The sequence below is a fragment of the Bos indicus x Bos taurus genome, chromosome 19 (genome assembly GCF_003369695.1).
Source record: "Bos indicus x Bos taurus breed Angus x Brahman F1 hybrid chromosome 19, Bos_hybrid_MaternalHap_v2.0, whole genome shotgun sequence".
Lineage (NCBI taxonomy): Eukaryota > Metazoa > Chordata > Mammalia > Artiodactyla > Bovidae > Bos > Bos indicus x Bos taurus.
The window spans coordinates 34,428,156-34,450,368 of NC_040094.1; the positions used below are offsets into that span (position 1 = coordinate 34,428,156).

General features: G+C 38.9%; 1 protein-coding gene across 20 annotated transcripts in view; it reads left to right on the forward strand.

The window, feature by feature from the left end:
• Nucleotides 1-22,213, forward strand: part of NCOR1 (nuclear receptor corepressor 1) — a 115,586-nt gene that overhangs the window by 26,977 nt on the left and 66,396 nt on the right. For 14 of the 20 annotated variants that reach the window (XM_027519419.1, XM_027519418.1, XM_027519417.1 and 11 more), the window contains exons 4-10: nt 489-681; nt 6,069-6,251; nt 11,768-11,881; nt 17,436-17,492; nt 18,038-18,090; nt 18,424-18,450; nt 20,493-20,559. In XM_027519419.1, coding sequence (XP_027375220.1) covers nt 489-681; nt 6,069-6,251; nt 11,768-11,881; nt 17,436-17,492; nt 18,038-18,090; nt 18,424-18,450; nt 20,493-20,559 — 694 coding nt within the window. The remainder of the gene's footprint in view (nt 1-488; nt 682-6,068; nt 6,252-11,767; nt 11,882-17,435; nt 17,493-18,037; nt 18,091-18,423; nt 18,451-20,492; nt 20,560-22,213) is intronic. The other 6 variants (XM_027519433.1, XM_027519422.1, XM_027519423.1 and 3 more) reach the window with 1 other exon arrangement.

The following is a 22,213-nucleotide window of genomic DNA, read 5'->3' on the forward strand; positions in this document are numbered from 1 at the left end:
ACTCAAGACACTTGTTTTCAAGTCTTGATAATACCTCACAACTCAAGGCATTTATCTTTCCATGTGGCAGTTGCTGAAAGATTTTTTTTTCCCTTCTTGCTTTTATTATTGATTGAAAAGGGTGGCTCTTCTAGTCTAGATTATATTACTTCAGTTGTTATGGCATGGATTTAAAAATAATTATTTTATGGATATTCTTTAGCACCTTTTAAATTTTCTGCAAGTTGAATCTTCTATTGCGTCTTTTGCTATTTTACCACCTCTACTCCTACCTCCCCTTTTCTAGTAGAAAAGAAGAAACTTTTCTGTTAGAATCAGAACTTTAATAAGACTGAATAGTGAGGTATGTGTTCTCCTGGGGTGGGGGTGGTTTCATTTTGAAAGTAAGTGTAACTGCTCATTCATTTCAAAGTTCAACCAGGGGTATTAGCAGGAAGTTGTACATTACTTAAACATTTTTGAGTGATTCTTTTCTCTGTGTGTGTTAGGCCTCAAGAAAGGAGAACTGGATATGAGCAGTTTCACCCAGGCCCTTCCCCAGGGGATCATGATTCACTGGACTCCAAGAGACCGCGTTTGGAGCAGCTTTCTGATTCCCATTTCCAGCGGGTCAGCGCTGCGGTCTTACCTTTAGTGCACACATTGCCAGAAGGGTTGAGGTCTTCTGCAGATGCTAAGAAGGTAAATATTTGTTCTCTTACCCTGTGGAGTTGTCGGTCTGAAATGTGTGTTTAGCCATATTCAGGCACAGTGCCTAAAAGAAAAACCAGTTATTCCATTCACCAAAGGTTAGTGCTGTGGGAAAGTAAAAATTTTGTTTAAACAAAACTAAAAAGCCACAAACTTAATACTCCAGACTTTAAAGTCAGTACTTTTGACTCTTTGGTAAATGAGAAACAATCTGAGGACTGCTGTAAAGAAAAATGGCTATTGAATGACTCTCAAGCATTTTGTACCAGCTTGCTGGGCTGTAAAATGTAGTCAGAGCTACTCAAGACTGTCACAGTTCTTTTAAATTGAATTTTAAATAATCCCCTTAAATTCAGTTGCAGTTTATTAACTTACTACATGGGAGAAGACATGTTTTAGGTAAGGTTTAAGTATGCTTATAATTTTTGTAAAGAAAAATTTTTATTCTCTTAGCAATAACTACTTTTAATATGAGCTATAATCTCATGACGGGCTTCCAGACAGTAGCTCAGTGGTAAAGAATCCTTCTAATTCAGGAGATGCCAGTTCGATCTCTGGGTTGGGAAAAGATCCCCTGGAAAAGGAAATGGCAACCCACTCCAGGATTCTTGCCTGGGAAATGCTATGGGCAGAGGATCCTGGTGGGCTATAGTTCATGGGGTTGCAAAAGAGTTGGACATGACTGAGTGGCTAAACAACAGCAATCAGTTCAGTTCAGTCACTCAGTTGTGTCCGACTCTTTGTGACCCCATGAACTGCAGCACGCCAGGCCTCCCTGTCTCACACCAACTCCCGGAGTCCACCCAGACCCATGTCTATTGAGTCGGTGATGCCATCCAACCATCTTATCCTCTGTTGTCCCCTTCTCCTCCTGCCCTCAATCTTTCCCAGCATCAGGCTCTTTTCAAATGAGTCAGCTCTTCGCATCTGGTGGCCAAAGTATTGGAGTTTCAGCTTCAACATCAGTCCTTCCAGTGATCTCAGGATATTTCAAACAATATGTGTTGTGGGTTTATGAGCATGTTCTATTAAGATCATACCTCTTTTCCTTTTTTGTTTATTGTTACTTGCCTTTCTTTGGTGACGTGCATGTTTCTGTATTATACTTTTCATTTTATTGTATTTAACTATCTTGCTTGTCATTAGATCTTCAGATCAGGAATTACCTGGCACTTAGTAGGTACAGAATAAATATTTGTTTTAGAAAGAATAACCTAATTCATTAAAATGCTTTTTTAACAGAAAGTATTAACCCTTTTACTATCATATATTAATATCTTTTTATCTTTGCTTTTTTGTTCTTAAATCTCTTTCCAAAAATGTTTGTTTACCTTTAGGGCTAGTGGCCCTTTCCACCCTGATATCAGATAACTGAATACCCACACATTTTCTTTGAGTTTTTATGGAGCGAATAGTGATTTAAATTAAAAAAAAAAACAATAAATATGTTTGCACTTTATTCTCAAATAGATCAACTGGGGAAAAAAGGTAGGTATATGTATATGTATACAGAGAGATCAAGCAAATACAGCAAAATGTTACAATTAGTGAAGCTAGATGAAGGGTAATTGAATCCATTATACTAGTCTCTCAACTCTTATGTAAATTCGAAATTTTAAAAATAGTAAGTTGGGTGGGTAAAGCTCTTTGTGATGAGCTAGAAATGAACTAAGCTTCTAGGAATATTGGGACCCACTTCACCATGTCTGTATTATAGTCATGTGGGTTTATAAGGAATGTTTGCAGCATTTAACAAAGAAGGAAAGAAAGAAATGAATAAAGGTCTTCTTGCAAGGCTGAATAAATGAACACAAATGTAATTTATAGCTATAGATTTTTTTTTGGCAGAGAGCTTAAAACTTCATTTGTTTTAGACGAGAGTATAGCTAATTTCCATTTTATAGTAGAGAGACAGATGTTAAGAAAAACTAAGTGACCTAGGTAGTGTTTCCTGAGTTGAAATGAAAACTAATGACCTGTGATTCCTAGTCCTGTTTCTTTCCCGCCCAAGGTGTAAGTCATGACTTTCCTTTTATTTTAGAAGTTGGGATTTTGAAAGGGTTAGCATTTGTTGTTTTTTTCCTTCACTTATAGAAGAATGAAATTGGATAAGCTTGAAGGAAAAAGTTTGTCTCACCAGTTTGTCGTTAATAATTGTGCATATTTTATTGTGCTTATTTTGTGCTTTGTGTATGACTTTATTTTTGCTTAAATATGTTCTGCGTTCATTTTGTGTCCTCAAGTTTACAGTTGTATTTTCAGTCATACTCCATATATGGATATAAAATAACTTACTTGTCACATATGTAGGTTACCTGCTTGTTCATTAGAATAATGACATATTTTTCTTAGCTTGATTTTGTTCGTTTCTTTTTTGTGTGCAGCTTGTGGTATCTTAGTTCCCCAACCAAGAAATCAAACCTGTACCCTCAGCAGAGAAAGTGTGGAGGCCTAGCCACTGGGCCACCAGGGGATTCCCTAGGTTCATTTTTTTGGTTTACATTCTTATTTACTTCCTTAAGGTAAATTCCTGTTAGTGTATTTCAAAGTATTCCTGGGTGTATCCAGTTTGCCCTGAAAAGGTGGAAAACCAGTTCTTGCTGCTGACAGCATGATGTAAGGGCACCCAGTAGCTGTGTGTCTGTACTGAAACCCCATATTTACTGTCTTTAAAAAGATCATTGTTAGTATGATAAATTTTTAACTTGCATTTATTTGCTTGTTATTAAAATTTAACATTTTTTATTTGTTTTTCCTTTTTTCCTGTTTTATGAATTGCTTTTCGTATGTTGCCTAGTTTTCTGTTGATGCGTTTTTTATTTTATGTTGAGTTGTTAGAGTTCATGTTGTGCAAATTATTTTTCCCGTTTGCCTTGTAAATTTATTCCTATTTTGTTAAAGAGAAAATTGTTCTTTATTTTGATTCATCAATCTTTTTTTAATGTCTTTTGCTGTTGACTTTCCTGTACTCAGTATAATATGAATACCTTTTGTTTGAGGCTACTTGTGATTTGTTAATAAATCTCATATAAATATTATTTGGCTTTCGTTGTGATATGTGGGATAGAAATTTAACTTTCCCCCCTCAAATAGCTAACAGAATGTCCCAGCACAAAATTAGAAACTCCTTGATGGCAAGCCTGTTTTGTTTACCTTTCTGCCTAGTGCCTGTCAGATGATAGGCACTGTAAACAGGAATTTGTTTTTTGTTAAATATTTAACTAGAGATGAAGTCAGTGGGAAATATTGATCTGTAATAGTAGTTGTTAGGGCATAGGTCAGACAGATCACCTGAGGAGGATTTTCAAAATCTGCTGAGTCGAAATGTAATCTGTTTTGGTATTACATGTGTTTGCAACACAGATGATCTCATATGCATATGTAAGAGAATGATGTTAATGTAACATGGAAATCCATGGTGAATGATTGTTGGACATGAATGTTTTAGAGCTCTCAAGATCAAGCTTTCATAATTAGGAATTAGCCTTCTAGATAGATGAAGACCTTAAAAGATTTGAAAAGTCTGCATCTATCAGTGGTTTTCATTTAGTGCAGGTAGTAGCTAGCTTAGTGAATTCAAGAACTGCTCTGCTTGTCAGTGTTAAACTAATTAATGAAGATTGGAATGTTGAAAAGAAACTGTGAGACCTTTTTTCCTGTCCTTTTATGTTTTTAAAGGTTAATCTGCCTGCCAGTTCAGGAGACATGAGTTTGATCCCTGGGTCAGGAACATCTCTTGGAGAAGGAAATGGCAACCTACTCCAGTATTCTTGCCTGGAGAATCCCATGGACAGAGGAGCCTGGTGGGCTACAGTCCATGGGGTCACAAAGCGTCAGCTATGACTTAGTGACTAAACAACAGCAAAGTCTTTATACTGCAAATCTGATTTTTATTAACATTATGATGAAGTGTGCTGTTTTGAACTGGAAGCAAATGACCTGAAGGATTAACAGAGGAGGCACAAACTACAGGGTTTACAGCTATCAAAGGATTGACTGTAGTCTGAATGCAAATGGTATTGGAGTTTTGACAGTATTATTTTATTAGAATTGCTCTTTTGTTAATGCTCTGCTTGCAAAGTTTACAGGTTTTAATAACTATAATTCCATTTTCCCCAGAAGCCTTAATTTAGCTATATTATGTTACAGAATATCAGATTTTTCAGGAATATACATGTTATGTTTTAGTTAATCTCTGTTCCATGGTGTTTTGGAACAACTATCTGGATATATTTAAGTGCATTCTTGGTTAGAGCTATTGATTTCTCACAGTTACTTAGTTGTTGTTTAATACATTGAGGGCCCTCTGGTCTTATGAACTGTGCTTATTCTAGACTTCTTACAGCCTAAAGAGAACCATTGTCTTAATCTGAAATTCATATGCTTTGCAGTATTGCTCACATCTTCACCTTGTACTGGGGATGAGTAGGCTGTGCGAGTGTGCATGTGTGTATTGGCAGGGTGGTAGGTTTTGGGTGGAGGCCTTCAGTCTACTGTAGTCCCTGCTCAGTATGGAGCTGGAGTGAGGAGGTGCATTTGGCTGGAGAGATGTTACGTGTTCTGTGAGACGGGCAGGCTTAGTTGCTCTTTATTGAGGGTGATCAAAGCAACAAAAGTTCTAGGTCATTCCCCAGACTTCTGTACATCAGTATTAGCCCTTGGAAAGCCTGAAACCTTTTGATAGGAATGGCCATTTGTAGCTGTTAAGTTGGGTGGGCACACAGAGTGCGTGTGTTCAGACGTTTTGGAGTGACATTACAACAAAATGGCTGAGGAATTGGCATCTTCCTTTGTTGTGATTGCATCATTATTTCTTTTTTTTTTTTTTTGCATCATTATTTCTGCAGAAATTCTCTGTATGTCTCACTCAGTATTGTAGTAAAGGCTGGTTGGCCACTTAAACACCTCAATCCGTATAGCTTTTAGGATCTTCAGTGATTTGTCTGAACTGTGAACATTGGTGGTGTGTGAGTGTGTGTGTGTGAGAGAGAGGGAGGGTGACTGGGAAGAAGGGAGAAAATTGCTGCCATAGGCTACTGTGTAGAAAGGGAGCACACATGGCTTTGCTAGGTTTTAAAATGCACTTTTTTTCCGTTAAGAGAATCTTTTTTTAATGAACCCATTGTGCTTTTTTAAAAATATTTTTATTTGTTTTATGTATTTGTTTGCCTGCACTGGGTCTTAGTGGCAGCACGTGAGATCTTCTAGTTGTGGCATGTGGGATCTAGTTCCCCGACCAGAGATTGAACCTGGGCCCCCTGCATTGAGAGCCAGAGTCGTAGCCACTGGACCACCAGGGAAGTCCCCGTTAAGAGACTCTTGATACTGACATTGATCTTTAGTGAGAAACCATTTGTTCTTGATTTTCTTCTTTAAAGGACCCAGCATTTGGAGTCAAACATGAAGCTCCTTCCTCTCCAATCTCTGGGCAACCATGTGGGGATGATCAAAATGCTTCACCTTCAAAACTTTCAAAGGAAGAGTTAATACAGAGTATGGATCGTGTAGATCGAGAAATTGCGAAAGTAGAGCAGCAGATCCTTAAACTGAAAAAAAAACAAGTAAGTGTTTGATTTTACTGCTTAGTACGTTCTCGGAATGTTTGTCTCCTTAAAGAAGAGTGTTGAACTTTCCATATTTTTAACTTTAGTTGATGTGCCATTTTAAATTCCACTAGCAGTGTCTGAGGGAGGGTTTCCCTCTCTCTTCTTCAGTGTTTTAAATAGCTATCCTAGTGCATGTGAAGTGGTATCTCATTGTGGTTTTAATTTTAATTTCCTTAGTGACCAGTGATGAATATCTCTTTATGTGCGTGTTGGTCATTTGTATATTTTCTTTAGAGAACTGTTTATTCAGATCCTTTGCCCATTTTTTTTTTAAAGCTGGGTTGTCTTTTTATTGTTGAGTAAGAGTTCTTAATGTATTCTGAATATTCATATATATGATGTACAAATATTTTCTCTCATTCTGTGAGTTGTCTTTTCACTAACCTGATAGTGTTTGTTGATGTACAAAACTGTTTTTTCCTCTGATTCGTTCAAATTCTTATTGAGCATCTAAGGAGATATAAAAGCGATTAAAACATGGTCAAGGAGATAAATCAAATGAATAAGTAATAGAAAGCAAAGTATAAGATTTGCTGAATCATAGCCATCAAACACAAGTGCTTTATGAAGCAGGAGTGAGATTGCTTCCAGCCTGGTGGGTGGTGGTGGGGTAAATCAGGAGAGGGAATTGAGGTTAAAGGAGAAAACTTGGTCTGAATTGCTCGTGATACTCAGCTTGGACTCTGTCTCCTTTTCCTCTCTCCCTGTCTTAATTTATGAGGACTGTTCATCGTGCTTTTTCCTAGACTTGCCTGCAGTTTTACTTTAATGTCTTCTCCAGAACTAGATCCTTTTGGTGTTTTAGGAAGTTTGTGAGTGAGTGTTTGTGTTTTGAGGGCTTCCTAGATGGCTCAAGCGGTAAAGAATCCACCTGCAATGCAGGAGATAGGGGTTTGATCCCTGGGTCAGGAAGGTCCCCTGGACAAGGAAATGGCAACCCACTCCAGTATTGTTGCCTGGAAAATCCCATGGACAGAGGAGTCTGGCAGGCTACTGTATGTTTTGAAGGATTCTTGACTTTTGTTCCTGATGTTTGATGGTTTTGAATCTATTCCATTTTGGTTTGATCTGGTGCCTTTTTCGCTGGAGTGTCTTGTATAGATTTCTTTACTGGAGCTTTTTCTTCAGCTTCCTTTTCATTAGCAAGTTTTGCTTGTTTTCTGTGGAACCTTGCTACCACTTGCAGATATACTCCAGAGTTTCACGTCCTTCTCTTCGTCGTCTTCTGCATCTTCTAAGAGCTGTCCACTAATAACTACAAGCCCTGAACCACTTTTGGACCACAGGTGCCGTTCAGCTCCCCAGGGACAAATTAGCACGGCCAGGGCTGCTTCGTTGGGACCACCTCTGCTCTAGCAGTGTGCGCTTCATCCTTTGCACCAGCCCTGGAACTGACCTCTCTGGAGAGAGGAAAAGGAGACAGAGTCCAAGCTGAGTATAACTGACCTATCTCAAGATAACTGCTCATCTTCATCATTATCCACTTTAAAGTCATCTTTGTTGGTCTTTAGTTGACAACTGAAAGTTGGTTCCAGGGCCCCAGGGGCACACCTGTAGGTGGGAGAGAGGGTGGGCAGAGGTGAGTGACTGTACTTGCAGAGGGCTGTGAGCAGGGTGGAGTCACACCAGGGCAGAAAGCTTTCAGTTTTAACTGTGATGTAGTCCAGTTTATTTTTTCTTTCATCACTTGTGCTTTTGGTGTCATATCTAAGAACCATAATCCTCGTTGCCTAATCCAAGGTCACAAGGATTTATACCTGTGTTTTCTTCTCTGGGTTTTATAGTTTTAGCTCTTAGATTTAGGTCAGCATTTTTGGTGAACAGAATTTCTGTAGTTTTTGTATGTGACTACCCTGGGATCATTAAAAGAGTTTATCATCTTTTAAGAAGTTTTATAGTTTCTCATCACATTATTCTTAATCTACCAGAAGTTGAATTTTTATGTCTGCCTCAAGATAAAAGTCAATACTTTTTCCCCCATATTATTAATTTATTAAAAAGTTCATCCTTTTCCAGCTGCACTTTTAGCTCTATTATAAATCAGGTTTGGACTGATTTCTGGGCTTTAGTGTTCTTTGTGGTATTGATGTAGAAATATAGTAGATATCTGGATTTTTGGTTTATCTCTTTTCCCTAGTAGTTCTCAGTTTAAAAGAAAATTGGGGTAAAATTGACATTATATAGCATCATGATTTTATATTTACATACATTGCAAAATGATCTCCACAGTAAAGCTAGTTAACTATATCTCGCTATATATGGTTACAGATTTTTTTTTCTTTTGATGAGAATTTTTAACATCTACTCTCTCAGCAACTTTCAACTATACAATAAACTGTTGTTCAGTATAGTCACCAAACTGTGGTCAACTATAGTTTACATCTGCATCCCTTACTTATTTTATAATTGGAAGCTTATACTTTTTGACTCCTTTCACCCATTTGGTCCATCTCTGCCTGCCCCTGCAACCACCAGTCTGTTTGAATCTATGAGCTTGTCTGGTGTCTGTCTGTGGTTTTGTCCCAGGGCTACTTAACTGTGAAGAACAAAATGTGATTTCCTGAAACCTGTTTATTTCTTTCTCTATACCTACTTAATGGACATTCTAAAAGAAGGCCTTCTGAGCAAAGGAATAAAAGGGCATGGTTGGAGACCTCATTAACATGAGAATGATCGTTTGAGGTTGCATGAGTCCTTTCTGTTCCAAAGTGGAAGTGGAACTCAAAGCTTCCCTCTTGAAGGATTTTTATCCTTTCATTGGGTGTGGTCTGACTTACATGATGAGGAACCTGACTCTCAGTCTTACTTGGAAATGTAGGTAATCTTTTTCCACTGGGCTTTTAGTAGACTTACCACCTTTAACCTTAATGCCTTTTATATTATATCCATGTAGCTGTTTGTTGAGCATTTACTAGGTATCAGTTGGAGTGATGGAAGACAAAAAGCAGTGAACCAAGTTCAGTCCCTACTTACTTCAGTAGGTGATACTCACTGACCATTTATAGTTGTGCTTGACATATACTGAGTCCTTTAATCCACTCAGAAAGCTGTGTGTTAGGTAGGATGAATATCCCCACTTCACATATGAGGGGTTTGTATACTTGCTCCAGATTGAGGTAAGAACTAGAAAGGGTCGTTGGATCAAACTCCTTGTAAAGGGTGACCCTAGGTCCAACCTGGGCAGAGTATTTCACACAGCCTCCTGTGTTGTGGCTGCACACACTAGCAGTTCATGTGCTTTTGAGTTTGCTGCCTCCTCACTGTAGAATATAAAGTCTGATGGGGGAGTGGGGTAGAGGGTGGTGCTGTGCTGAGTTAAGGGTTAACCCTTCAGTGTTCTACCATGCTCTCTCTGCCAGACATTAGCAGGTACTGTGTGTCTATAAGGCAGAACAGCATTATTCCAGGGACACAGAGGGTCCTTGTGATAGAGGCAGATGCAATACCTTCATACATTTAGATTCTCTTACTTAAGTTGTGGTTCAGGTGCCAAGTTTTGTCTGACTCTTTGCAACTCTATGGACTGCAGCACGCCAGGCTTCCTTGTCCTTCACTATCTCCAGGAGTTTGCCCAAATTCATGTCCATTGAGTCAGTGATGCTATCTAACCCTCTCATCCTCTGCCCGCTCCCTTCTCCTCCTGCCTTGTTTTTTCCAGCATAGAGTCTTTTCCAGTGAGTCGGCTTTTCACATCAGGTGGCCAAGGTATTGGACCTTCACCTTCAGCAATAGGCCTTCCAATGAATATTCAGGGTTGATTTCCTTTGGATTTGACTGGTTTGATCTCCTTGCCGTCCAAGGGACTTAATGAGTCTTCTCCAGCATCACAGTTCAAAAGCATCAGTTCGACACTCAGACTTTTTTATGGTCCAGCTCTCACATCCGTAATGACTACTGGAAAAACCATAGCTCTGACTTCTGCTTTTTAAATATGCTGTCTAGGTTCTGTCATAGCTCTCCTTCCAGGGAGCAAGTGTCTTTTAATTTCATGGTGGCAGTCACTGTCCACAGTAATTTTGGAGCCCAGGAAAACAAAATCTATCACTGCTTCTACTATTTCCCCATCTATTTGCCAAGAAGTGATGGGACCAGATGCCATGATCTTAGTTTTTTGAATGTTGAGTTTTAAGCCAACTTTTTTACTCTGCTCTTTTACTTTCATCAAGAAGCTCTTTAGTTCCTCTTCACTTTCTGCCATTAGAATGGTATTATCTGCATATGTGAGGTTATTGATATTTCTTCTAACAATCTTGATTTCAGCTTGTGATTCAGCCAGCCCAACATTTCACATGATATACTTTGTATATAAGCTAAATAAACAAGGTGACAGTATATAACCTTGTCGTACTCCTTTCCTAATATTGAATCAGTCACTTGTTCCATGTAAGGTTCTAACTATTGCTTCTTAACCCACATATAGGTTTCTCAGGAGGCAGGTAAGGTGGTCTGGTATTCCCATCTCTTAAAGAATTTACCAATTTGTTGTGATCCACACAGTCAAAGGCTTTAGCTTAGTGAATGAAACAAAAGTAGATGTTTTTCTGGAATTCCTTAGCTTTCTCTGTGATCCAGAGAATGTTGGCAATTTGATCTCTGGTTCCTCTGCCTTTTCTAAACCAAGCTTGTACATCTGGAAGTTCTCGTTTCATATCCTGCTGAAGCCTAGCTAGCATGTGAAATGAGCACAGTTGTCCAGTAGTTTGAACATTCTTTGGCATTGCGCTTCTTTGGGATTGAAATGAAAACTGACCTTTTCCAGTCCTGTGGCCACTGCTGAGTTTTCCAAATTTGCTGGCATATTGAATGCAGCACTTTAACAGCATCATGCTTCAGGATTTTAAATAGCTCAGCTGGAATTCCATCACCTCCACTAGCTTTGTTTATTGTAGTGCTTCCTAAGGCTCACTTGACTTCACACTCCAGGTTGTCTGGCTCTAGGTGAGTAACCACACCATCGTGGTTATCCTGGTCATTAAGACCCTTTTTGCATAGTTTTGTGTACTCTTGCTGCTGCTTTTTAATCTCTTCTGCCTCTGTTAGTCCTTACTGTTTCTGTCCTTTATCATGCCCATCCTGGCATGAAATGTTCCCTTGATATTCCCAATTTTCTTGAAGAGATCTCTAGTCTTTCCCATTCTATTGTTCGTCTCTATTTCTTTGCACTGTTCATTGAAGAAGGCCTTATCTCTTATCTCTCTTTGCTATTTGATTCCCTTATTATTTTGCTTTAAATTTATCAGAATACGAAAGGGTTTATCTATCAAAAGATGACTTATGCTGTTTAGTTATTAGTCAAAATAAATCTGGTTGGGTTCATTAGGGCCTTTGGGTCCTTAGACCCTTGTTGGTTAAGTGATTACCCTGTAGAATCAGCGAAGCGTTGCTCAGAAGCACGTGTTGTCTCTGGTGAATAATTACTGGTGGGGCTGACGTGCAGCAGATGCCTGACTCTCCCTTTCTGGGTCTCTTAGCAACAGCTTGAAGAGGAGGCCGCGAAGCCTCCAGAGCCCGAGAAGCCTGTGTCCCCCCCTCCTGTGGAGCAGAAGCACCGCAGTGTTGTCCAGATTATTTATGATGAAAACCGGGTAAGTTCACACCATTCTGTGGCAGCTCAGGGCTTGAAGACCACTGGGCTATACCTTCTCCAGTTGTCTCTGTTCTGTGGTAATGTTAACTGTATTAAAACCTGCTTTCTGCTATAATTTTTTAATGTTCTTAAATTTTGAAGCTTGGTGCTTTTCTTTACATACTGAAGAAAAGTTGATAGTTGTGTCTTAAATTATTTAATATTTCATATTCATGTTATATGGTATAAATACTTATTTTTAACAGTATAATGTTATCAGCCAAATCTCCTGTTGTATAGTGTTAAGTAAGTGTGTAGCACACAATGCAGCCATTCTGTGGTTTTTCACTTTATAAGCGACATTTGATGCCAAGTACACTGTTGTAGTAGAGAATGTGTCATTGGATGTGGGAATGACTTGCATTATCCAGAACTGAGAGTTGGGGTGTAGTTTGAATTTTAGTTATAAAGTGTGAGGCCACTGACCTTTAGGTAGAATTTTGCCTTTTTAGGTCTATTAAAACAATTTCTTCATGCTTATAATTAAAAAGTGTCCATGAATTTAGGAAAGCTGGACCTCAATTCTATGAATAATTTTGTGATGTTGAAGTTGGTTTTTGACCAGAATCCAGCCCAGGAACTAGCAGTTAAAGGAAAACCAACTTCCCCCTAATGTGAATAGAACCTTGTGACAGAGCTGCTTATCATGGGTCTTCCAGAAGCCCCCGTTGAAGGAAGAATTTGTGCTTTATGTACCGTGTTAGAGAACTGGCTTGTCAGCTAAAGGCTACCATCAGCAGAAGTTGGGGGTTGTTGTTTCAGTTGTTTGCCCTGTTGTGAGTGGAGTCACCAGAATCAGTGCATCTTACACAGGCAGCCTACAGCCGTATTATCCCAGATCCTAAAGGAAATGGCTTTGAGAAAAGCAGCTGTGAGCTAGTCATTAAGTAAGCATTTACACGAGTGATCTTGGAGTCAGGTGCATGGATGTGTGTGTATAGATGGATAACTGAGTCATCAGACACCCAATACTCAAGATGATGGTAATTGTCACCAGGAGGCAGAAATGTGGGTTAATTACCAGTTTCTTGACTGGGTTCAAAATCAGTCCAATTTATTGGACAGAACAGCTTCCGTGAAGGTGAGTCCAGTGAGGGTGAAAGGCAGTGGGTGGAGTAAGTGATGAGGATCCCTCAGGGCATGCCTGGAGGGTAGACTTTTATAGAAAGTCTCCTGCTTTATAAAACACACTAGAACAATAAAGCACTTCTGTGGGCTGATTGGCTTCAGGTCAATTTGTGACTCAAGGGTAAAGTAAATAAGGATCAGAGCTGGTGATGATGGAAAAGGATTTTATAAAACACTGAATTCTTAGTATGAGTTACTTTTCAAGTATGTTGAATCCAGTGATATTTATTAATTGATTGAATTGCTTAATTAGCCTTCTCTTACAGGCTTAATAAACAGTTCCAGTGTTAGTGGGTTCTGCGGTTGCCTGACTAGGATGTGACAGAGAATCCGGTTTGTGTTTGATTTATGTGTGTGCTCTTTTTCATTAGTTAGTGTGGTACGTGTTCCTCGATGCCCATCAGCAGAGCCGGAAAGCTCCTTGTGGACCTCTTCTTGCCACTTCAGCATTTATACACTCAGCTTGTTACACATTCTGTGTAGAAGAACCTAGCTTGAAATCTGTGTTAATATTAGACTTACAGTGAAGATTGTTTTTAACTCAGTAACCACAGAAATCATCTTTTAAAACAAATTCTTGGCAGAGCTTACCTGGAAGAGATCGAAGCCGGGTCACCTTTAAGGGACCTGGAAGGGAGTGTTTGGCTTCCGGAAGGGCGTTGCGATGTGGTTCGAGGTTCTCCCCGGGATCGCCGTCATGGGCATGTGCTTGTTCATCCCGGAAATGGCCACCGCACACATCCACAGGTTCAGTAACAGGGGCAAGGAAAAAAGGGTTGCCCGTTATTCATATCAGTGGTATTTGATGGAGATAGGCGTGTCTCTGGAGTAAACCGTTTATGTGTCAATGGGTTTGGAGAACATTGATTAAGGAAATGTTTTCCTGGTTGATGAAGAACAACTCAGTTATGCTCTTCTATCCCTGCTAGTAGATTATGCTGTATATTGTGTAGCATGCATTGTATTTTGTAGTGTGTAATAAAAATAAAAAATAAAATCAGAAAAACAAATTCTTTTTGTATCCGCTGTTGCTAGTTGTCTGCTGTGGTGGTGCTTGTGCAGTAGGTCCTAGATGGTAGCAGGGGTCTCCAGGGGGCAGGGTGGAGGTCCTCGGGGGCGGAAGTGGAGCATGCAGCCTTCCTTACTCCTGACCCTGACCCGAACCTTTCTCCTCACCAGCTGCCTTTTGTCAGACCTTTGCCCTATCTGTGCTTTTCATGAATGACCTTACTCATTTTGACTCAGAAGGCAGAGAGCAGTGGTTGGTGACAGGGGTCGTCCCCTTCTTGTTTGTCAGCAGCACATGCTGGTTGCAGCCTAACATGTCTTGAGAGACTGGGGCCATGATCTGAGAGGCGACTTCTTTCTTTTATTTAGGACGTTAATGGGAAGCAGAAAACTGCTCACGCTGATGGTTAGCTTTAAAACTGTCTTAGTGAGAGAACAAGTGCTCTGCATCATAGTTAAACTTGAGGCCAAGATTCATTTAGTCTCTAAACAGACGCTTCTCAACTATTTTTAATAGTTTAATTTGCTGTCACCCTTCCCAGTTGTAGATCCCAAAAATATTTGTCAGTGCTCTAATTTCAGTGTTATAATACATATTGAAAGAGGGGTGTGGAGTGTAGTTTTCAGAAACATTTATGCTTTGGTTGAATGATTTGCAAGTTACTGTGGCACTAGTTTCACTAGAAGAAAGAGATTGACAATAGAGAACGTACTCAGTGCCAATAACCCCTCGTCACTGAGGCCATTGTCCTGGAAACTATTTCTCTCTTTCTGCTACTCTGCAGATTTGGTTAATCAATGAGGAGCCTCAGTCCTGCCTCCTGAGTGTTGGTCTGGTCAGTTGCTTCTCTCTTCCTCCTTTGGCACTAGCTTATTTTAACCCATCACCTCACATAGGTGCTGAATTTCCTTCCTTCAGTCTTTTCTTTCTAATCCGTCCTTCATATTTGAGACCTCCAGTGTGATTTCCAAATAGAACTTTTTGCTAAGTTTCTATTTCTCTCTTTCTCCCAAGTAGCCCAGCCTTTTCATCAGGGCTCACATGCCTGCCTGGCCAGCCTGCGGGCCTGGACTCCTTTCTTAGCACTACCAGAACAGGTGTGAGTGTCCCCTTGATGACAGTGCTTTTTACCCTGTAATGTTGCCCCAGTGCCAGGCGTCCCTGTGTCTTGCTCGTCTTGTCTGTCGAGTGCAATCACTTCAGGACCCAAAGCAAGGATCATTTTCTCTGTGAAGCCTTCCAGGACTCCTTATCCTCCACACCAGAAAGTCAGTCTTATTCATTGTTTGCTTAGGGTCTAGCAGGTGCTTGTCACATAACATATTCAGTGTGTGTTTGAGGCATTAATTACTTCTATCTGTAGATTTAGAACAAAGTTATATTATGTAAATGTGAAGGTTTTAAATTAAAATGTTTCTGCCAAACAATTGATAGGTTAATCTGTTCTTAGCAGTTTAGCCAACATTAAGTCAAATATTTAATAAAATTTTGCAAAACTTAAGTCTTGGAATATGCAAACACCTTCTAAATATCAGCTCTAAAATTAATCCTGAAGAGGTAAGTGCTTTTAATTAATAGGATACCAGTAAATATTTGCCATAACATAATTTCCCCCTTGTTTACCAGTATTATTTGTTTACAGTTCCACTTGGCCAGCTTGTTCTTGGTTGAAGAACAGGCTGTAGACTGTATAGTGGTGGAGTGCCTCTAGAAGGCAAATTGAAAAACTGGCAAGTGTAGATTATCTAGAGAGATTATCATTGAAGGTGTTAGATATTTCCAAATTTATGACCTGTGATTATGTTATTTGTGTGTTATTGAATACATGCCTTATAGTTAGTAAATTTGAATTTTCTGGTATGTACGTTTGGCTTTTTGAGAACAGTTGTTCTCAACTGCAGGCTTTTTTGATTGTTATAACTTGTAGCGGGGTGGAGTGCTGGTGGCATCTAATGGATTGAGACTGGGGTACTGCTGAGTAGCTTATAATGCACTGGGCAGTCCCCATAAGAAAGAGACATCTGGCCCAAAATGTTAATGGTACCAAGGGCAATAAGTCTGCCTTAAAATTGTCAATAGAAATAGAGTTCATGCGGCACATTGTATGGGTTGTTACAGTTTTGTATTTGACATTTTTGATAGGTTTATTTTTCATCTCAATAACATTTTGAGTTTCTTGGAGTTCAGAAAGTACATTACACTAGTTTGAGCCTTCTACACTGGTTAAACATACTTCTTTTCACATAATATATGCTAAGTAAATCTTTGACCGATTGACTGATAAAGGAAAAGGAGAATGTTTAAGGGAAAATCTTTCTTTATACTTGGGGATCCTTCTTAATTTCATTCCCACGATGTCTCACATCAGAAGTCCTGGAGAGTTCCTAACTGCAGTGTGTGGACAGTGGGAGTCTGTAGTGGACAGGGAACCCTTGTGACCAGTGAGCACGTGCTGGGCAGAGAGAGCTGAGAACCTTGACACTGTTACCGGATATAGAATTCCAGCTTAAACAGCTTGAGTGTCGAATTTTGTTGTATTTCATTTGTCTATTAAAGGTAGATTTCTGCTAGATAGCACTTTGGTCTAGATGATTTAACTTTTGAAAAAGACATGTGGTGTTGGTTTAGTCTCTAAGTTGTGTCTGACTCTTGAGACCTCATGGACTGTAGCCTGCAAGGCTCCTCTGTCCATGGGCTTCTCCAGGTAAGAACACTGGAATGGGTTGCCATTTCCTTCTCTAGGGGATCTTCCTGACCCAGGAATCTAACTGGGGTCTCCTGCAAGACAGAGAGATTCTTTACCAACTGGGCTATGAGGGAAGCCCCAAAAGGCATGTAAAAGTATATAATTCAACATTTATTCACTAATGAATACTTTGAGTAATTCAAACTAGTTTTTCTCTGTTATTAACAAGGTTTTCTTAAAACTAGAGAATATACTCATTATAAGCTTTTCTTCAAAGATACCAGTTTGGCCTACCATGGTAAAGATTGCCAACTTTATGTTATTTTGTGTTTTTAAATCATCTTTAAAGATATGAAGAGTTGAAGTTTTAAACATGTTTGAGGGATTCATTTCTAATAGTGAATCTCTGCTTCCTCTCCTTGGAATCTTATTAGTAATATCTATTTGCTTTTAAGAACTTAGCAATTCTTTGGGTTTTGCTTTCAAAACACATGTTTAGATTTGACTGATTTGGTGAAGGAGTTATGAAAACAAAATTAGTATTTTAGCCTATCATATGAAAGAAGAATATTTGGAAGTAAGGATAAGTTTGACTATATATTGGCCTTTAGGTAAATATTATTGAATTAGAAGTCATTTTGCATTTAGGTAAAGTAATTTTTACTTATATAATAATATTTTTATCTGTAGAAAAAAGCGGAAGAAGCTCATAAAATATTTGAAGGTCTTGGCCCAAAAGTTGAACTGGTGAGTAAAAAATTTTTTTCGTGTCTAATGCTCTTTTTGAAGCAGTTTTTCTTGGGATAAGGTGGAGTATGGTCGCTTGATTCAGGATGAGAGTACTGTGGCCGGACAGTAAGGGTGATAAGCTTGAAATAATATGCACAAACTTGGGACCTTTGCAGAGGCATTTTCCTGATCATGTTTTTGCCCGAGCAGCTGTTAAATCACTGAGGTAGAAGGAGGAAGAAGTAATAGCAGAAATGGAAAACTCTTTGAATCATCTTGTTAGGGTAATAATGGCATTTAATCCTCCTTTGTCTTTCAAAGTTAAAAAAAAAATCTATGAGTGAAGCGACTATGGGGTACAGTGGATTTCATTGTTAGCAGATGGGGTGGACAGAGTTATTCAGAGAGGCCAGCTAAGTCTGGAGGTTGTGGCTGAGTGTTTGTGTGTAGACCCATTAGCAGTACTTTACCTGAGCTTCCATTGATGTGTAGGGAGTGTGTCTTTGTCTCTTAGTAGGCAAGTGTACAACATTTTGTTTATAAATGTTTGGTTTATTTTATAGCCACTCTATAACCAGCCGTCAGACACCAAGGTGTACCATGAGAACATCAAGACGTAAGTATTGATCATCTTTGGAGTTCTTGAGTTAAAGACCGTATATTCTATAGAGAGACCATTTTTACATTATCTGCTGACATAGTACTATAATGTAGTGTAGGTGTGTTTTAGATTTGTGTAATTTGCTGTCGTTTTACTATATGTTATCTTCCTCTGGCTTTTTGGGGGTTGGGGTAACAGCTTTGAGTTTCCGAGGCCAAAAAATAAAATAAATGATTGCATAAAACTAGCTGGTTTTATGATCTGCTAGTAAAAAAGGTGGATACTTAACATTGAAATGGCTTACCTTGAGGCTTGAATTTTTTGCCTCCTGTTTTGTCTTTTTTTCAGTGGAGTACCTGCAAGGCGCATGATGAAGTAAGATAATGAAGCTTTTTCATTTAAGACTAGTGATGACACCGTCCCCCACCAAGCCACATCTGCCATTGCAAAGTAGAAGTGCCACGGATCATTTTATCATTATTCAAATCCTATTCTAGGGAAATCCCTTCCATGACTCTTGCTAATGACGGTATTTGTAGACCCTTCTGCCGTTTCATGCCCTGGTGCCTCGGAAGCGCTCAGCCCTCACGTGGGTGCGGAGACTGCTCCACAATGTAGCTGGCTTAGCCTTGCTCCTCCCAGACACCAGGCCTTTCTGGATGCACATTTTGGAATAAGAAAATAAGTGAAAAGAAAACCTAATTTCTTGATCTGATTGAAGTAAGAGAGGAAGCTAGATAGGTATCTTTTTTTTTTAATTATCATATTTTAAGAGAATTTTAGATGAGTTATTCTTAGTTTGTAACAAAAATGTGATATTTCTTCTTTATTATGTTTTATTAACTATAACCAGAACATTATACTTATTTACTAGTACAGTTACTAATGAGCACATTGATATTTATATATATATATATATAATTAAAAAAATTTTTCTTACTGAGAGTATATGCAATAGTTAGCTACTTTGCAGAAGTGGTGGCAAATATAATTTGCATGGTAGTATGCATGACAGAAACTGAAATTTGAATGATTTTAACTTTTGTTAAGTAAGTGGTTTATAATAAAAGTCATATACCTAGAATTTTTCTGTGAGATGCTGCTGTGGTCTTTGACAACCCTTAGAACTAGGTTAGGCAAAACATATAAAATATACCTTACTTTGGAACTGTTTAGCTGTTCTAACATTTTTAAAAAGGAGAATAGCGGATAAAAATCTAGTTGGCTACTTTTAATAATTTTTTTTTTCCACAAAGCTTCCATTATGTTTGTGTTCTGTCTTTTCCCTGATAGTTGCTGCAGAGCAGCCCTGTCTGATTTATTTCATATTAGCTATCGTCCTGCTATAGTGTTTAGCACACTATCCTGAGAAGGAGTTCTTCATGTAAATTCTTAGGAACCATTGTAAATTATACTTATTGATTGTCTTTTGCTGTTGAGTAGCACATAATTACAGCGAGAGCAAACTGCATACATGGAAATGCTTCCATGCTTTCCACTGCACACCATCTTGTGAAGTACCGTCTACTCAGCTACGTGTGTCCATACGGATCGTTCAGTAGCTGTTCTGTCATTATCATCATTTGCTTTGTATGAAATAGCAAATGTTCCTTTCAGTAATTCTCTTTAATCTCTTGGCTCCTTTTCCATATAGCCAGCTCCTGACTGTTCATGCTTATTTAAGTGGAGCCAGTGTCAGTGTTAGTCCGGAGTGGCAGATAACCAAAAAAATTACTTCTACTTGCCTTGGCTTTGTATTTATATTTGAATAATCAGCTTGAAATCCTTTCTGGAAGTAGGTGGGGTATAAATATTTATATTTGAACCTGCATGCCATTGTTTTTGAAGGTTACAGTGCTTCATATTTGAAAAGTGAAACTGTTAAGTTATAAGGGAGGACTTGCTGTCCTATCACATTGCCCTCCCCATGACTTCTTAGAGTGGACTGCGTTGTTTCTGTGCCTGAAGAAAGCCTCTGTTTACGGCAGAGTCAGCCCTCTGTGTTGGTACACTCTGAGGAGGCAGGGCAGCGTGGACTTGTGTTAGGAGGTAACTGTGAAAGCTTGGCCTCCTCTCTACCTCCCTCCTCCCAAGAGTGAACCAGGGTGCTTAACCTCACTAGGATTCTTAAGAAGAATCAGTAATTGTTATAACTTGAAAATAATATTTGCCTTATGAATGTAATAGTTGAAAATGAACTCTTTGTGTTAAAGCCTTACTATAGAATGGGAGGAAATTTAGTCCTAATTATTGGAGGAGTCTTGTTTTGCAGGGTGAAAAAATTAGGATTAACTTTGATTATATTGTATATTCTTAAGTGATCTTTGCTTGTTTTTCAGTGTCTCTGAAAACAAAGTGAATGCACTATTGAATTGTACTTTTTCTTAATGTCATACAACCGTATTTTTCTCTTCTAGAAACCAGGTGATGAGGAAAAAACTCATTTTATTTTTTAAAAGAAGAAATCATGCAAGAAAACAAAGGGTGAGGTCCTATCCTTGTTCACTGAAATTTGTTCAGCTTTCCCGTCCGTGCTTCTTCAGGCATTCGCTTTCCCATTGTTAGTGAGAACGGTTCTTGACCACACTTGAGAGCAGGTGCTGATTTGTAACTATAAATGTGACTTAGACATCAATCTGAGTCTAGTAACATTTTGATATCATAAATCACACTTAATATCATCAAATTCTCTTGGTCATCTGTGTATAGCATTTTCATCTAGCCAAAATAAAGAAAATGGTGAGTAGTTTAAAAAAATATGAAAGAGAAGTAGGATGATCTCATTTAGTCTCTTAACCTCAGACAAATTGGGTAAGTTATGGTCATGCCGATGAGGCATCACTGTTCTTTCTTGTTAGAATCTGGGTCAGCTAAAGTTCAGCTTTTTCAAATTCACGGTATTCTTTGTATTTATTATGACTTGCAGTCTAAAAATTTTGTGGTTATAATCTTCATGGAAATTAAGTTACAGAAAATATGATGCCACTGTTCTTTTATAGTGTGTTCGTAATAATTTTAGACTGTTAATTCATTTGAATGGTTTCTTACTGAATAAATGATATATTTTGATTCACATCAGAAATGAACTTGTACCTTGTATTTAAGGACCTGTTAGTTTAATGAATTGTAAGAGTCACCAGCTTTTATATGGTATATAACTCCTAATGTTCTAATCTGGCAGTCTGGGCCTTCAGATACTTTCTTAAATTATCAGTCTTGAATTTTTTTTTTTTTTTTTTTGGCCAAGAACATACACATATAAATAAATTAGCTAAAGTGTTTTTTTTCTGTCCAGTAATTTTGTTTTAATTATGGTAATTGCTAAATTTGCTATCCAAAGAGGCAAACATAGAGGTCCAGACTTTGTTCTTATACTTCACCGAGTATTTAGTGATGAACTTTGTATGTTCACTGACTTGCTTCGTAAATACTTGTTGGCAGTTTCCCCTTTTCCAAGAGTGAACCAAGGTGTTTTATCCCACCAGGATTCGTAAGGAAAATCAGTAACAGTGTAATTATAACTTAAAAGTAATATTTGCCTTATAATTGAATGTAATAATTGAAAATGAACCCATGTATTATTCTACAAAGGGAGTAGATAGCCACGTGGCTTTAGCCCTCGGGAGTCTAAGGAGGAACAGGGCAGATGAGGGCACGGGCGATTACTGTATTGTGGTCATCTTGTGGTTCAGGATGTCCAGATGACTGAGAGCACGTAGGGGACAGCTGGCACATAGTGGACCCCAGGAAAACCAGCTGTCTGCCAACTTGTACAAGCTTGAGAAGGGCTGGGAGGTGGAGGGAGCATGACAGGGCAGGGGAGCCAGGCCAGGTTGTGCATGGCCTGAGGGTCAGGAGGGGGCTTGAGGTCAGATGCTGAGGTCATCTGTGAAATGTTTAAGCTGAGGAAGGGAATGTGCATCTAGTTACACCTCAGGGTGCGTGGGAGTCGTGTAGGAAGGAGGCAAGGGGGTGACTTGGCGGTAGAGCCGAATGAAAGTAGATTCAGGCCCAGGAGGTGGACGGGTGTCAAGGAGACAGAGGGAGTATGGGGGACAGCGCTTTCCCTCTCTTCCCTTCCTGGGCCATCTTGAGCCCTTTCACACTTTTCTGTTGTTTTGTACCAATGGTCCTGTGC